Source organism: Schistocerca cancellata, chromosome 1 (genome assembly GCF_023864275.1).
Source record: "Schistocerca cancellata isolate TAMUIC-IGC-003103 chromosome 1, iqSchCanc2.1, whole genome shotgun sequence".
NCBI lineage: Eukaryota > Metazoa > Arthropoda > Insecta > Orthoptera > Acrididae > Schistocerca > Schistocerca cancellata.
The window spans coordinates 864,121,272-864,139,576 of record NC_064626.1 but is presented as its reverse complement, the minus strand read 5'-3'; the positions used below and the strand labels follow the sequence as shown (position 1 = coordinate 864,139,576).

General features: G+C 44.4%; 1 protein-coding gene across 1 annotated transcript in view; it reads left to right on the top strand.

The window, feature by feature from the left end:
• The first annotated feature begins 1,948 nt into the window (after positions 1-1,948).
• LOC126108430 (hatching enzyme 1.2-like) overlaps positions 1,949-18,305 on the top strand; it is an 84,550-nt gene continuing 68,193 nt past the window's right edge. Inside the window, exons 1-4 of the mRNA XM_049913680.1 lie at positions 1,949-1,975; positions 5,945-6,011; positions 6,440-6,543; positions 14,564-14,645. Of these exons, the coding sequence (XP_049769637.1) occupies positions 1,949-1,975; positions 5,945-6,011; positions 6,440-6,543; positions 14,564-14,645 (280 nt within the window). The remainder of the gene's footprint in view (positions 1,976-5,944; positions 6,012-6,439; positions 6,544-14,563; positions 14,646-18,305) is intronic.

Below are 18,305 nucleotides of genomic sequence, written 5' to 3'. Positions count from 1 at the left end.
GCCCAAGTCGACTCTTGGTGATGTGATTGTGAAGTGGAAAGACGAAAAAACAGGCACAGCTACACCATGTCCTGACAGACCTCATACAATAAGGGATAGGAACCTTCGGCACTCCAAACAGTCGTTGTAAAGTATCTCAGAAAATCAGCGAAAGGATCACTCGCGAGTTCCAAGGTGCTACCATCGGTCCAGCTAGGACAATGACTGTGCATAGGGAGTTAAATAGAGTGGGGTATTGTGGTCGAGCAGCTCCTCATAAGCCACGTTACCTGCCGACGTGCGTAGCGCCATTAGTGAACGATGGTGTGCTGCGGTATGGGGAAGTTTTTCTTGATTATGGCGTGGTCCCCTTATTGTGGTTATGAATAAACTAAATGCGGAGTAGTATGGGCACACTTTACTTCATTGTGCCCTGTGTACAGCAGAGGAACAGTTCGGAGACAACGACTGATTGTATCGCCAAGGCAATGCATCATGGCGCACGGCCTAGGGCGCCTTGCCACGGTTCGCGCGGCTTCCCCCGTCGGAGGTTCGAGTTCTCCCTCGGGCATCGGGCATGAGTGTGCGTGTGTTGTCCTTAGCGTCAGTTAGTTTAAGTTAGATTAAGTAAGGTGTAAGCCTAGGGACCGATGACATCAGCGGCTTGGTCCCATAGGAACTTACCACCTCCACTACCACCACAGTGCACCACGTCATAAAGCAGCTTCTGTGAGGAAATCGTTTCTGGACAATAACGTTCATGATTGCCCTGCCTAGACTGTCGACCTGAAACCAATGAAAGACACTTCAGAAACTTGTTTCCTCTTGCTTCGGCTCTTGAGGAAAAATGAGCTGCCATTGCTCTGCAGACATTCAAACAACTCATTGAAGGTGTCCTCAGCAAACCTCAAGCAGTAACAAAGGCGATCCCTGCTATGTGTCCGGATACTTTTGATCAGATACGTTAGGAAATCTCACCTTTCTGAATGGTCTTTGCCTTCGTTATCCAGTCTTACGTCTTACCTTCTTCACATATTGTTTTGAATATTCCGTAATTTAGATACCTATACTGATCTTCCGTCTGCATTACGGTAGCAAGAATAATCTAGAAAGGTAGTGATAGAAGCCGATACAAAGCGTTGCTCACGCTCTCTTCCTCACCAGCTTCTTCCGGAGCGCGACACCTTTTCTTCAGATGAAACTGTTGAAGCTCAGAAAGAGCCGTTACCGACAGAGCCGACACGCATACCTTCCAAAAGCGAGTCGGTGACAATGTGGTTTCACCTTCACCACTGTGCAGAAAGAAGTGCAGAGGTTACTGTCAAAACAACTCAACGTGCACTGTGACGCTGATGAACTGTCAACAGTGTCGCATTATTAGAAGCTACGAGTTATATGAAAGGAAGCTCTCCATCCTCGTAAATAGGCCGAGATCACACTTCGTGGCGAAACGTCCCTAGTACGAAAGTATTAAGCGAACCCTGGATCTTGACTTCTAGATCGGCACGCTGATAGGTCGGATATTATCTGTTCCCACCATCTCCAACGAACTTTTTTACATCAGATAAATACACTTCTGAATCCGTGAATTATTAAGTGAAGGACTCATTTCAGCTACCATGGCTCAACAGGATGCCCGTAAACATTACCTGATACTCATAAACACTGTGACCTGAGGCCACGAAATGTGTGGCAGTACCACGTACCAGCTGTGAACGGAATAAACAGAGAGGAGGAGGGTTCGTGATACGCCAAAATTGAACGTCGCCTTTAAATTAATATGTAATAACTTCTTAATATACTGCCATAATGCTAATATACTGTGGCAATGGTTGTTGTGACAATAAAATACTGTAATTCAATGTAATAACTGTAGACTGGAAAACAATAACGAGCTAAGTGCCTTTTTTTTAGTTATACCCGAAAAACCAAGCTAAGTGCCGACCACCTGAAAATCGGGCTAAGCGCTATGACCATTTCTAGTAGTGCATGTGAGGTACGACAGATAGCATGAGCGGTATGTGCCGGCCCAATTGTCAGGCTACAGCGGGCCATATGGCACAAAGCTTTGTAATTGTCTGCAGCGTACGACAGGTTTTGTCCAGATTGAAAAAATGTAAGAGGCTTGAAGCATGTCAGAGTGTCAAGTAACTAAGGACCTCGTAAAAATTATGGAGAAAGCGACACCTAACAATCCATTTATGGTTATTATGCTGCAGCCTGAGGACATTTTATTTTTAAAAAAGCAGCCAATATACAAATTAATACAACGAAAATAAATATTTCGAAATTTAATTTGATTGAAGTGGAAAAATTGCCCCTGGTTTCGTCAAGATGAGAACAGTGTTTAACGATCTTGAAGACTGGACCCAGAAAGGGATCACCACTGACATAATAAAGAACTTTGCTTTACCGTCACAACAATGTAAAAACAATTTGTCAGTTGAAGAGAAAAAAGGTCTATGCTGCCGTAGTAGAAAGTAGGTAACAGAACATTTTTCGAAGAGTTAATCAAATAAAACTGCTTTGTGCTGTATAAAATTAAAAGAAGAATTAAACACAATTTAATCACAGTATAGTGTATCTGAAAATGTTTATTATTAGCAAAACTGATAAATGCTTGAAATATCTTTCATTGGCTCTTACCTATTTTTGCCGATACCTGTATGGCATGAAGCACGTTCTGCGTTTTTCAGAATAAAATATTTATTTTTATTGATAAAAGGAAGGCAAGTTAAGAAATTGCAATAGTTTTGTGATTCTTACTGCAGACAATACGTAAAAAATGTTGTTGAGGTTGTTTCATGAGAATATTGTTGTAAGAAAAAATGAATAAGTCGCAATCAGGGTTTTGTCACTTATCCCGCTCTTTGCTTCTTGTTTAGCACACCACGTACAACAGACGTGAAGCACAGAGCTGAAACGGACGTAGTCTGGTCCCTCCCGCAGTTTCTCTGGTGAATTGGTGTCTCGGTTGCACTCTTTAGGCTTACCATGCCCATCTTGGCAAATGCATGGACGTTATATCATAACATACGAACAGTTAAAACATTCAGGGCGCAGATGATACAATTCGCAAACATATTGATTGGTGCATTACGTTACTTTCTAAGCAAGATTAGGATGATGCTGTGGCCACTGGAAGGACAGCTGCGAAGAGAAATAAGACAGACATCCAAGATTAGCCAGGAATACTGCAGTCTACTACCCAATTAACCTTCTGTCTGTTACTTAAAAACAAACAGTATTTACAGAAAAAAATGAAAATTCAATGTTTAATTCAGGTTTTATTCGAAAATTGTTTATTTGTAACGTGAAACAAAGCGCTTTTGTAGCAAAAATAAAAAAAAGTCATTACACGTTATGATGTAGTGCTAGAAAACATTTCCTCAAAGAAAAAAAGATAAAATTTAAAAGAAACGCACAACAAAATTATATCAAAAATCGCTTCATACCTCGTCAAGCTCATATAAAACGTGTTTCTGTTATTCACAAACAGCTCTCGCATTTATAAATAATAACAGAAAACTCTTGCCTTTAATCGTGATGAATAACGTTCCATTGAGTACAAAATAACAATAATGATTACACAGTTTTTTTAAATGTTTTGTATGTAAACTGCACTTCCATCAAAAGTAATTGCTTTGGTTACATAAAAGTGCAGAAGTAACTCGATCAACTAATTTCCATCACTGTCCGCCCCGATAGCTGAATGGTCAGCGTGGCGGCCTGCCGTCGTAAGGGGCCCGGGTTCGATTCCCGGCTGGGTCTGGGATTTTCTCCGCTCAGGGTCTGGGTGTTGTGTTGTCTTCATTACCATCTCATCCCCATCCGGCGCGCAGGTCACCCAATGTGGCGTGGAATGTAATAAGACCTGCACCAAGGCGGCCGGACCTGTTCCGTAAGGGGCCTCCCAGCCAATGACGCGAATCGCTCATTTCCATTTCCATCACTTATAAAACGCAATTTGCATTTTGTAAGGATATAACTGAAGAAACGGCAAAAAGGTGGGAATTTATGAAGATGAGATCTAAACAAACTGATTAAACAAGAGGTTGTACAGAGTTTCAGGGAGAGCATAAGGGAACAATTGTCACAAATGGGGGAAGGAAATACAGTAGAAGAAGAATGGGTAGCTCTGAGAGATGAAGTAGTGAAGGCAGCAGAGGATCAATTAGGTAAAAAGACGAGGGCTAGTAGAAATCCTTGGCTAACAGAAGAAATATTGAATTTAATTGATGAAAGGAGAAAATATAAAAATGCAGTAAATGAAGCAGGCAAAAAGGAATACAAACGTCTCAAAAATGAGATCGACAGGAAGTGCAAAATGACTAAGCAGGGATGGCTAGAGGACAAATATAAGGATGTAGAGGCTTATCTCACTAGGGGTAAGATAGATACTGCCTACAGGAAAATACTAACACGAATTCCTTACAGACGAATGGAAAAACTAGTAGAAGCCAACCTTGGGGAAGATCAGTTTGGAATCCGTAGAAATATTGGAACACGTGAGGCAATACTGACCTTACGACTTATCTTAGAAGAAAGAGTAAGGACAGGCAAACCTACGTTTCTAGAATTTGTAGACTTAGAAAAAGCTTTTGACAATGTTGACTGGAATACGCTCTTTCAAATTCTAAAGGTGGCAGGGGTAAAATACAGGGAGCGAAAGGCTATTTACAATTTGTACAGAAACCAGATGGCAGTTATAAGAGTCGAGTGACATGGAAGGGAAGTAGCGGTTGGGAAGGGAGTGAGACAGGGTTGTAGCCTCTCCCCGATGTTATTCAATCTGTATATTGAGCAAGCAGTAAAGGAAACAAAAGAAAAATTCGGAGTAGGTATTAAAATCCATGGAGAAGAAATAAAAACTTTGAGGTTCGCCGATGACATTGTAATTCTGTCAGAGACAGCAAAGGACTTGGAAGAGCAGTTGAATGGAATGGACAGTGTCTTGAGAGGAGGATATAAGATGAACATCAGCAAAAGCAAAACGATGATAATGGAATGTAGTCGAATTAAGCCTGGTGATGCTGAGGGGATTAGATTAGGAAATGAAACACTTAATGTAGTAAAGGAGTTTTGCTATTTGGGGAGCAAAATAACTGATGATGGTCGAAGTAGAGAGGATATAATATGTAGACTGGCAATGGCAAGAAAAGCGTTTCTGAAGAAGAGAAATTTGTTAACATCGAGTATAGATTTAAGTGTCAGGAAGTCGTTTCTGAGAGTATTTGTATGTAGCCATCTATGGAAGTGAAACATGGACGATAAATAGTTTAGACAAAAAGAGAATAGAAGCTTTCGAAATGTGGTGCTACAGAAGAATGCTGAAGATTAGATGGGTAGATCACATAACTAATGAGGAGTTATTGAATAGAATTGGGGAGAAGAGGAGTTTGTGGCACAACTTGACAAGAAGAAGGGACCGGTTGGTAGGACATGTTCTGAGACATCAAGGGATCACAAATTTAGCATTGGAGGGCTATGTGGAGGGTAAAAATCATAGAGGGAAACCAAGAGATGAATACACTAAGCAGATTCAGAAGGACGTAGGTTGCAGTAAGTATTGGGAGATGAAGAAGCTTGCACAGGATAGAGTAGCATGGAGAGCTGCATCAAACCAGTCTCAGGACTGAAGACCACAACAACAACAACAAGGATATAACATATACAATGAACTAACAGTGAGCTATGTGAGGCACTAACTATATATTTAAAAAAAAAAAAGAAAAAAAAGGAGGCAAAGAGAAGTAGTCGCCGTCCAGTTTCTTCCTCATACATTCACGTATGTTTCTTTCTCTGGCAATGCTAGCAATACTGCCATTAATCCTACCATTTACTACATCGTCTATTTTCTCTAGCAAAAATACCAACCCATACTTGTGGCAGAGCGCCACTCTAGCCAGGGCCCGTCACCTGTGAGCAGACCTGTTGATCGGTGTGCCTGTTGTGTGTGTTGCAGGAAGCAGACGAGCCAGGGGAGCCCATCTCTGCCGAGGAGTTCGCGCTGTCCGCCACCTCTGCTGCAGGTGCGTGCCGGTGCTTAGCCGCTTTAGAAGAACACACAGTCATATAAGTATTTTTCCGTTTCACACTCCGTCGTACATTGGAGGAAACAAATTTTAACATTCCTTGCTCTCTGATATTCAGATTGCAGACGTAAATTGTGACGTTTCAAAATTATTCATCTCCGCCAATTCAACTGGATATTTACAGACATTACAGTATTATTTGCGAGTGGTATGTCAAACACGTAAGCTTTAACGGTCCCGCCCTACCAAAAGAACTTTTTTGCAGTTTGTGACATAATTTATTTCATTAAGTTTGCCTAGAACAGTTCGAAATGGCGTGGTATACTCCTGGGCCGGAATGTACGGCTTGGTGCTACCTCGCTATCTGCGCAGCCCTTAGAGTTCGGAGCCAGCAGCGCGATGTGTTGTGTTGTGTCGTGTTACAGCGCTGCTGCAGCCGCCACTGGACGAGGGATCCCCGGACCCCATCCTTGCTGCGGGGCTCTTCGAGGGCGACATCGCTGGGGTCTCCCCGGAGGACGTTCTATTGGTGAGTGGGTGGCGACACAGCGTACCGCCAACCGTCGATCGGAAATCCAGTACCGTCTCCGAACCAAAACTCGTTGCCCGTGAACATACCAGGACATAAACATGGTTATACAGGGTGTTACAAAAAGGTACGGCCAAACTTTCAGGAAACATTCCTCACACACAAATAAAGAGAAGATGTTATGTGGACATGTGTCCGGAAACGCTTAATTTCCATGTTAGAGCTCATTTTAGTTTCGTCAGTATGTACTGTATTTCCTCGATTCACCGCCAGTTGGCCCAATTGAAGGAAGGTAATGTTCACTTCGGTGCTTGTGTTGACATGCGACTCATTGCTCTACAGTACTAGCATCAAGCACATCAGTACGTAGCATCAACAGGTTAGTATTCATCACGAACGTGGTTTTGCAGTCAGTGCAATGTTTACAAATGCGGAGTTGGCAGATGCCCATTTGGTGTATGGATTAGCACGGGGCAATAGCCGTGGCGCGGTACGTTTGTATCGAGACAGGTTCCCAGAACGAAGGTGTCCCGACAGGAAGACGTTCGAAGCAATTTACCGGCGTCTTAGGGAGCACGGAACATTCCAGCCTATGACTCGCGACTGGGGAAGACCTAGAACGATGAGAACACCTCCAATGGACGAGGCAATTCTTCGTGCAGTTGACGATAACCCTAATGTCAGCCTCAGAGAAGTTGCTGCTGTACAAGGTAACGTTGACCACATCACTGTATGGAGAGTGTAACGGGAGAACCAGTTGTTTCCGTACCATGTACAGCGTGTGCAGGCACTATCAGCAGCTGATTGGCCTCCACGGGTACACTTCTGCGAATGATTCATCCAACAATGTGTCAATCCTCATTTCAGTGCATATGTTCTCTTTACGGATGAGGCTTCATTCCAACGTGATCAAATTGTAAATTTTCACAATCAATATGTGTGGGCTGACGAGAATCCTCACGCAATTGTGCAATCACGTCATCAACACAGATTTTCTGTGAACGTTTGGGCAGGCATTGTTGGTGATGTCTTGATTGGGCCCCATGTTCTTCCACCTACGCTCAGTTGAGCACGTTATCATGATTTCATACGGGATACTCTACCTGTGCTGCTAGAACATGTGCCTTTACAAGTACAACACAACATGTGGTTCATGCACGATGGAGCTCCTGCACATTTCAGTCTAAGTGTTCGTATGCTTCTCAACAACAGATTCGGTGACCGATGGATTGGTAGAGGCGGACCAATTCCATGGACTCCACGCTCTCCTGACATCAAACCTCTTGACTTTCATTTATGGGGGCATTTGAAAGCTCTTGTCTACGCAACCCCGGTACCAAATGTAGAGACTCTTCGTGCTCGTATTGTGGACCGCTGTGATACAATACGCCAATGTCCAGGGATGCATCAGCGCATCAGGGATTCCATGCGACGGTGGGTGGATGCATGTATCCTCGCTAACGGAGGACATTTTGAACATTTCCTGTAACAAAGTGTTTGGAGTCACGCTGGTACGTTATGTTGCTGTGTGTTTCCATTCCATGATTAATGTGATTTGAAGAGAAGTAATAAAATGAGCTCGAACATGGAAAGTAAGCGTTTCCGGACACATGTCCGCATAACATATTTTCTTTCTTTGTGTGTGAGGAATGTTTCCTGAAAGTTTGGCCGTACCTTTTTGTAACACCCTGTATATTAACTTCTTGTTGACATGCGTTGGTTAGAGACTTTGAGAGATTTGTCAAAGAAATAACTGTGCCTTTTTTCTCTTTGCGTTGATTTATTTCTTGATCATTGTTTAAATTTTTTTATTCGCTGCCGTGAATTGCACTCTTGAGAATCTACTGCAGTTCGAAGACTTGCAGACAAGCGGGAAATCGCTCCTATCGAAGCACAATAAATGCGAATGTGTTACTGTTTATTTAAAAGAAAATTGAGGTACCTGCTGTATCATTCTAGCTTCCTCTGTACCTTTAAAAATATTTCCAAAAATTTTAGCATGTTAACATACTCGCGCTTTTTTCAACACGCAACGCACCTCATACTCCCACAAGCTCCCCTAACTAACTCACATACACCAGTTCATCGCTGTTAAGTCGCTCATATTCATCCACTCCCAGCTGTCCTTTCTCTCTCACTCTTTCAGCCCAGCTCGTTGTCGTTGTCTCTTCGTGTCTCTCTGTTATTGTCTCCTGTGTTATAGCCACAGTCCCCTACGTTCTGTGTTACTATTAGTTGTTCTCTGTATCTATATGGAAAATACATAAAACTCTTAGATCGACGACTGACATAAATAATTCAAAGTCTGGTGACAGTCGAACATATTTCCATGTCCAGCAACACTCAAAATATTTATGATTCCAACTGCAGTTGGAATATTTCCAAGTCCCAAGACCTAGCAATTATCTGAATTTCTTGTAGTCAAAAGAGTGCCGAAAATATTGAAAAGTCCAGCACTAGCCAACTAGCAGAAGTTTTTTTAAGTCCATACGCGACAGTTTCATCACTCATTCCACAAACTAACATGCCTCTCAATAACCGTGTCCAGCAAAAGACTGCCCCCCAAGAGTTTCTCTTGCATGCTTATAGTCGAAGTGACCGTTTCTCAGTGCCATTCAATGTATATGTTGCTTTAAGATATAGAATTATTTGGGTTTCCTGTTGTAAAGGACAAGGAAGAGTTCACGCTCTATCCTTGTGTAGTCGCCGTCGACCGTACGTTAAACCCTAACCATCCTTTCTGTTTGCAGATCTTGAACATATGAGCGCACTGACGAGATTAAACAAAAGGTGGTACTTTGTTTATAGGGGCAGGTGTGCGTTAGCCCACGTGCACTCAGTGTCCAGTGAGAAAAATTGCTCCATTCATTCCTAGCGTACTACCTTTACAGTACTTACCCGTATATGGTATCGACTGTGAACAAGTGTCCGCTTCATGAGGTAATGTTAAATGTCAAAGCGCAGGGACTGGACAAAGAAAATTGAGGACCCTGGTTGTGATGTTCCATATCTGGATCATGGTTGGTGTTATGTTGCATTGTCTGGAAATTACATTGTCTGGAGATTATCAGTGATGGCCAACAATCACTGGATTTGCCAATACTTCTGTGTTCACTGTGACGATCTAACGGCATGTCGGTCCTTGCAGACTTCCAAGACTAACCAATATTTCCGCTCAGCTGATGCCTGAGCGACAGCAGTCTCAAATGTACAGGAGTTACCTGGGCTGTCTAGGGAAGTCGAGAGTAGTGATACCGTCAAAATTCTATGAGACAACTTTGCCTGCTAATAATTGAATAAAAGCTAGGTTTGTTGGTGGAGACAAGAGCGTATTACAATGATCCTTGCGTTTAGTTAGTACGAGGAGAGTCCAAAATGTAAGTTACACGTTGTTATAACAGGCCATGTAAATTTTATTGAATGCTACACTACACTTCAAAATGACACACACACATGGCATTATTTTTTAAAATAGTCACAAAGTCTGTGTAAACAACAGTCAGAACGTGATTCTTGAGTTTCTCCCGGCGTATTTGATAATCAAAATATCCACGGGTATGCTGCCGGTCTATAGTGTCCAACGGGCACAATATTTCGGCGATCAAACATGTCGCCATCATCAGGTGAACTGACGGACTGAGCTCCTGTGAACGTACCGGCACGGAGATCCGTACGCTATGGCTGCTCAGAGGGAACTGGGTTCGGTCGCGGCGGCGGCCGATTTAAATACCCTCCGCCCGCGGCGCGCTCCCTCCGCCGTCCGCGCCCAGCGCCACGGTCGCGCGGTGGAACAGCTTGCGACGGCGTCTGAGATGACGTCGGTGTGATGGCTCTGTCCGCCGTGGTCGTCACAACTATACGTCTGCTCGATTTACTCTTGATTAACCCGATCGCTGGTTCCCAAGCCTTGCTAAGATTATAGCCACAGTCCCGGTTTATGAGGTCGTCATTGGTGCGAATTTCGATGGCCTCTCTAACAACGCTGTCCCAGTATCTCGACGTCTGTACCAGAATCCTCGTGCGGTCATACTCCATGGCGTGATTTTCCGACAAACAATGTTCAGCGACCGCCGACTTGCTCGGATACATCAGTCGAGTGTGCCTCTGGTGTTCACGGCATCGATCCTCGACGGTACACATCGTCTGACCAATATACGACTTGCCACATTGACACGGAATCTGGTACACGCCGGCCTTCCTCAAACCGATTCACTATGGAGACTGAAACGGAGGGTAAATTACCTTTCCTTGACGTCTTGGTCAAGAGAAGGGCTGACGGCACCCTAGGTCATGGGGTGTATCGGAAGGCTACGCACACTGATCTGTATTTGCATGCAGACAGCTGCCACCACCCTTCACAGAGGAATGGGGTACTTAAAACTCTAGTACATAGGGCGCGCACTATCTCTGACACAGAGAGTCTACCCCAGGAATTGGAACATCTGAGAACTGTATTTCGAAAAAAATGGGTACTCAGAGTGGCAGATTCAACGTGCTCTCCGCCCAACCACTGCAGCACAACCTGTTGAGATGGATGAAGTCACGAGGGAGGAGGTAGGCACTGCATTTATTCCATACACAGGCGCACTCTCGGGGAAAATCGCCCGCATTCTGAAGAAACACCGGGTCGGAACTGTGTTTTGTCCTCCAAATAAAACTCGTGCACTGGTGGGGAGCGCCAAAGATGACCTCGGTTTGAGGAAGGCCGGCGTGTACCAGATTCCGTGTCAATGTGGCAAGTCGTATATTGGTCAGACGATGCGTACCGTCGAGGATCGATGCCGTGAACACCAGAGGCACACTCGACTGATGTATCCGAGCAAGTCGGCGGTCGCTGAACATTGTTTGTCGGAAAATCACGCCATGGAGTATGACCGCACGAGGATTCTGGTACAGACGTCGAGATACTGGGACAGCGTTGTTAGAGAGGCCATCGAAATTCGCACCAATGACGACCTCATAAACCGGGACTGTGGCTATAATCTTAGCAAGGTTTGGGAACCAGCGATCGGGTTAATCAAGAGTAAATCGAGCAGACGTATAGTTGTGACGACCACGGCGGACAGAGCCATCACACCGACGTCATCTCAGACGCCGTCGCAAGCTGTTCCACCGCGCGACCGTGGCGCTGGGCGCGGACGGCGGAGGGAGCGCGCCGCGGGCGGAGGGTATTTAAATCGGCCGCCGCCGCGACCGAACCCAGTTCCCTCTGAGCAGCCATAGCGTACGGATCTCCGTGCCGGTACGTTCACAGGAGCTCAGTCCGTCAGTTCACCTGATGATGGCGACATGTTTGATCGCCGAAATATTGTGCCCGTTGGACACTATAGACCGGCAGCATACCCGTGGATATTTTGATTATCAGTCAGAACGTTCTGTCAAACGTTCAGTTCCTCGACGATAGAACTCCACTGCTTCGACACAGTCATTCGAGAACCGCAGTGCGGAGCTTCTCACTACTGGAAAATCCGCGACTGACGCGAATCGTTTCCTCGATGTCGGATGTTCGAGGTCTTGTGGCTAGCGTTTCTCTCTCTCTCTCTCTCTCTCTCTCTCTCTCTCTCTCTCTCTCTCTCTCTGTGTGTGTGTGTGTGTGTGTGTGTGTGTGTGTGTGTTTGTTGTCCTCATCATCATTTCGTCATCATCGAAGTGAAAGTCAGCGAAGTGGCGTCATTAAAAGGTGGCCGAACGTTCCAGGTGGTGTCTCCCAGCCAATATGGCATACGAATATTTCATCATCTCAACTGACTGCATATTTTCGTCTGTGGTCGATGTGTATGGCCTTTCTTTCCATATCACCCATGTCTAAATATTGGCGCCATTTCACTGCGATTGGGCGTTACATTGCATATGGTCCACGTAACGCCCGAATTTCACAGTGATTGTGTGTGAAATTTAGACATCTTTCTCACAAGCATCGTACAGTCCCAACTTTGTAGTACATTTCCATTGACGCCCTGCTTCAGTCGCACGTTGTGATACATCTGTTATCCGTACCGCAACAGGGCTGTGTCTACAGGAAACGCAGAATATGTACTCTCTTCTGACAGTGCGCTATTCCTGTTGCCCTACGGTGTTTGCGTGGGACGACATGTTTTACTTACTTTCTGAAGTCTCCTCGTATAATGCCAAGAAGGCGACATATGAGTTAACTTGTATCTACAGAACACAGTGTGAATCGGAATAATAAGATGGGAATATCCCCCCCAAAAAAAAAAAATCGTACGTTGGGACTGCTGCCAAACATATGCGAAACAAAGTGAATGTCAGGAGTAGACATAAGTCGTGCAGTGTGCACAAAGTCGAGACTACCTGCTACAGTAATTTGTAATTTGCTCCTATGAATGCGCTATCGCACTGTTCGCTATCATCTATGAGTTTCAGCCGTTCTACGGTCTCATTGAAAGGAAAGGAAGCTCCTCAGGCCTATGAGAACACTTTAGGTAAGCACATTCACTGACAGATTCTGGAAAAGGAACTTCATCCCCCAAGATTTGTTTGATGCACGTAATAATGAGAGATGAGCACCTAAACCTCCACAAAACTATGATTTTAAAGTTATAATTTACGACTGTATTGGATCACAGCAAAACATCAAGCAAGTCTGAAGTCCCATTACGACATCAGCCAAAAATCCCTTCACTATGCTGATAGCTATGAGGAGTTGATTTTACATCATACTAGTGCATTTTTGTATAACACTCAGCTGACGAAAGTCATGGGGTACTTGCTGATATCTTGTTGGACCTCGTTTTGCCCATCGTAGTCCAGCAACTCGACGTCGCTGTAAGTCCCCTGCAGACTTATTGAGCCGTCCATAATTGCAGGGTTTTGTGCACAAACTGACCTCTCGAGTATGTCCCATATCTGTTTGATGGGATTCATGTCTTCCGATCTCGGTGGCCAAATCATTCGCTCGAATTTTCCAAAACGTCCTCCATCCAAGTCGCCAGCAAATGTGTCCCAGTAACATGGCGCATTCTCAGCCATAAAAATTGCATCGTTTTTTGGGACCATTAAGTATATGAATGGCTGCAAATGCTCTGTAAGCAGTCGACCATAACCACTTCCAGTAAATGACTGGTTCAGTTGGACCTGAGGACCTAATCCATTCCATGCAGACACAGCCCACACCGTTATGGAGCCACCATCAGTTTGCACAGTGCCTTGTTGACAAGTTGCATCCACGGCTCCGTAGGGTCTGCGCCACACTTAAACCCTACCATCAGCTCTTACGAACTGATATCGGGACTCATCTGACCGTACCACGATTTTCCAGTCGACTACGGTCCAACTGATATGATCACGAGCCCAGGAGAGGCGTTGTCTTGCGAAGGCACTCGCGTCGGTCGTCTGCTGCCATAGCCCATTAACGCCAAATTTCACAGCACTGTCCTAAGGGATATATTCGTCGCACGTCCCACATGGATTTCTGCGGTTATTTCACGCATTATTGCTTGTCTGTTATCACTGACAACGTAAACGCTGCTGCTCTCGCTCGTTAGGAGAAAGTCGTCGGCCACTGAGTTATCAGTGGTGAGAAGTATTACCTGACGTTTGGTATTCTCGGCTCACTCTTGACACTGCGAAACCTGGAATACAGAGTTCCCTAACAATTTCCGAAATGGAATGACCCATGCGTCTAGCTCCGACTACTATTCCGTGTGCAAAGTCTGTTAATTCCCATCGTGCGACCATAATCATGTCGGAAATCTTTTCACATGAATTAATTGAGTACAGATGGCAGTACCGCCAGTGCGCTGCTCTTTTATGCCTTGTGTACGCGATACTACCGCCACCTGTATATGGGCATATCTCTGTACTATGACTTTTGTCGCCGGAGTGTATTTTACCGAGCCCTGGATCTGTTGCCATAATTTATTACGACTGTGAGCCACGATAGCAGTTCTGGATACCTGGCATGAATGACGTGCCTTCGAGATGAGTGTTTGGAGTCTTTGGTCAGTGTGTTAGCAGTGTCGCAGTGCTGAGAGCCCGCTGTGTGGTGTGTGTTTTTCAGAACCGGAACGCCGCCATCCGCGACGGCTCGACGCGGCGCTGGGAGGGCGGCGTGGTGCCCTACGTCATCTCTGCTGCCTTCAGTGAGTGTCACCACCGCATGCCGTCTACAGACCAGTGCTTACGGCTGCCAATGCCGCACAGTTACACAGAGCTTGTGATTCATGTGAACAGGTTTAATTTGTCGATTCAGAAACATTTTTTACCTGGGCATTTACCCTGCACTCACGATAATTTACATATGTACGCGTCCGTTCTGGGAATGGGCCATTATACACTTCTGGCCATTAAAATTGCTACACCAAGAAGAAATGCAGATGATAAACGGGTATTCATTGGACAAATATATTATACTAGAACTGATATGTGATTACATTTTCATGCAATTTGGGTGCATAGATCCTGAGAAATCAGTACCCAGAACAACCACCTCTGGCCGTAATAACGGCCTTGATAGGCCTGGGCATTGAGTCAAACAGAGCTTGGATGGCGTGTACAGGTACAGCTGCCCATGCAGCTTCAACACGATACCACAGTTCATCAAGAGTAGTGACTCGCGTATTGTGACGAGCCAGTTGCTCGGCCACCATTTTGGTGAGAGATCTGGAGAATGTGCTGGCCAGGGCAGAAGTGGAACATTTTCTGTATCCAGAAAGGCCCGTACACGACCTGCAATATGCGGTCCTGCATTATCCTGCTGAAATGTAGGGTTTTGCAGGGATCGAATGAAGGGTAGAGTCACGGGTCGTAACACATCTGTTCAAAGAGCCGCCAATGCGAACAAGAGGTGACCGAGACGTGTAATCAGTGGCACCCTACACCATCATGCCGGGTGATACGCCAGTATGGCGATGACGAATACACGCTTCCAATGTGTGTTCACCGCGATGTCGCCAAACACGGATGCGACCACTATGATGCTATAAACAGAACCTGGATTCATCCAAAAATATGACGTTTTGCCATTGGTTCACCCAGGTTCGTCGTTGAATACACCATCGCAGGCGCTCCTGTCTGTGATGTAGCGTCAAGGGTAACCGCAGCCATGGTCTTCGAGCTGACAGTCCATTCTGCTGCAAACGTCGTCGAACTGTTCGTGCAGATGGTTGTTGTCTTGCAAATGTCCCCATCTGTTGACTCTGGGATCGAGACATGGCTGTACGATCCGCTACAGCCATGCGGATAAGATGCCTGTCATCTCGACTGCTAGTGCTACGAGGCCGTTGGGACCCAGCACGGCGTTCCGTATTACCCTCCTGAACCCACCGATTCCATATTCTGCTAACAGTCATTGGACCTCGACCGACGCGAGCAGCAATGTCGCGATACCATAGGCTACGATAGGCTACAATCCGACCTTTATCAAAATCGGAAACGAGATGGTACGCATTTCTCCTCCTTACACGAGGCATCACAACAACGTTTCACCAGTCAACGTCGGTCAACTGCTGTTTGTGTATGAGAAATTGGTTGGAAACTTTCCTCATGTCAGCACGTTGTAGGTGTCGCCAATGGCGCCAACCTTGTGTGAACGCTCTGAATCATTTGCATATCACAGCATCTTCTTCCTGTCTGTAGCACGTCATCTTCGTGGTGTAGCAATTTTAATGGCCAGTAGTGTAGATCTTCTGATAAACGATTAAGAACACGTATAAAACAACGTGTTCCCTCGAAGAAAAGCGTCTATTGAAGCACAGTCAACACGGATTCAGAAAATATCGTTATCGTGAAACACAAATAGCTCTGTATTCACACGACGTAATGATCACAAATTGATTCTATTTTTCTAGCTATCCAGAATGCTTTTGACACCGTCCCTGAAAACCAACTTCTAGTCAAATTGTGTGTCTATGGATTATCGCCGCGCGGGATTAGCCGAGCTGTCTAGGGCGCTGCAGTCATGGACTGTGCGGCTGGTCCCTGCGGAGGTACGAGTCCTCCCTCGGGGATGGGTGCGTGTGTTTGTCCTTAGGATAATTATTTTAAGTAGTGTGTAAGCTTAGGGACTGATGACCTTAGCGGTTAAGTCCCATAAGATTTCACACACATATGAACATATATGGATTATCCTCTCAGTTGTGCGACTGAATTAGTGATTTCCTGTTAGAAAGGTCACAGTATTTAGTAATCGACGGTATATCGCCGACAGAAACTGAAGTGACACTTGGCGCTCCCCGAGAAAGTCTTGTAGGCCCTCTGTTGTTCGTAATCAACTTAATCGATTTAGGCGACAATCTGAGCAGCCCTCTTAAGGTAGGACGTAAGCAAAAGCGACGAAAATTGTGAACATTTTTTTATTGAACCTTCATTTACTACAGAGTATTGAAATTTCAATTCTTGAATATTACGTTCGAATTCCACTTCTACGTGGGATAAAAATGACAATTAACAAAAGCTTGCAGGGGGCCACGCACCCTTGTTGTTCTGTATTTCGTCATATTATTTATTCCTGTGGTGTTTTCTTCCAGTTTTATGCGGCAATAATGTGGGAATAATTCGGTGTTAAGCAGATCCAGAACTTCTATAAAAGTGTATTCATGGAAAACTATGCCCCAAGACAACATTTGTTTAGCGTATAAGGCTTGTTTAGTTTTTAACTGTGCTAATCCTGGCAGACTATCGACTCTACGGAGGCTAGGCTTTGATCCAGGACCTTTCACGCCGTCTATATTGATGGAAACTGATAACAGGAGAACTGATTCTGCTGACCTTATTGTTATTCAGTTTCAAAATCACGTTAACCTAAGGAAAGAAAAAAATGCTTGAGGATGAAGAGGAGAATGCATATGGTTTGCTCTACTTCACTCAGATAAGGCAAGGCCTGATGCTAACACTGTCAAATATGTGATTCAGGTTTTCCGAACTTATGTTTTGGCAACTCTTGTACCTTTTCCTCTCAAACCACTGACATTATAGCACTTAACTTCGGCATGCTGTTAGTCAGTACCGTAGTGAAACATTCTGTGGAAGGAATTACCATTTGCTACAGTAGGAAGCCATTTACGTAAGAGAAAGTCCTAAGATTTGGTGATTTTTTTTCACAGAAATTTAAAGAGCTTTAAAAATATAGCAAAAGAAGATACCAAATTCTGTTCAACAGATATTTGTAACATTGGTATGTCTAACTCTCTAGAAAAATACGTTAATTTCCTTCTGACAAAATTTTCAAAAAAGAAACGTTTGTACTCACCTTGTTAAAAAAATTTCAACTGGTTATGATCGAAAACGTGTAACATCGACAACCATGAAAAGATTTGTGCGTATCCATATGACATTCCTGAATAACTGTACCGAATTTAGTTACGTATTTTTGAAAACTTTGGACTTTATAACTTTTTTTGAAAGTATTGCAAGTTCGCATACGCCCCCCCCCCCCTCTAATTTTTTTTTTTGCAGATGATGCTGTCACTTACCGTCTAAAAGTCATATCTGGAGATAAAAATCTGTTGCAAAATGACAGACACTATATCTGTATGGTGCAAAAAGTGGCAATTTTGTCTGAATAAGGGGAAGTGAGAGGTTATCCATATAAGCACGAAAAGAAATGGCTTAAATTTTCTGTTACACAATAAATTACAGAAATCAAAAGCTTGTCAATTAAACTAAATACCAGGGAATTATGATTATAAAGAAGTTAAACTGGAACGATCATATAGTTAATGTTGTGGGGTAGACAAACGAAAGACTTCGTTTTATTAGCAGGGCACTTAAAAGATGCAACAGGTCTACTAAAGAGACTACCT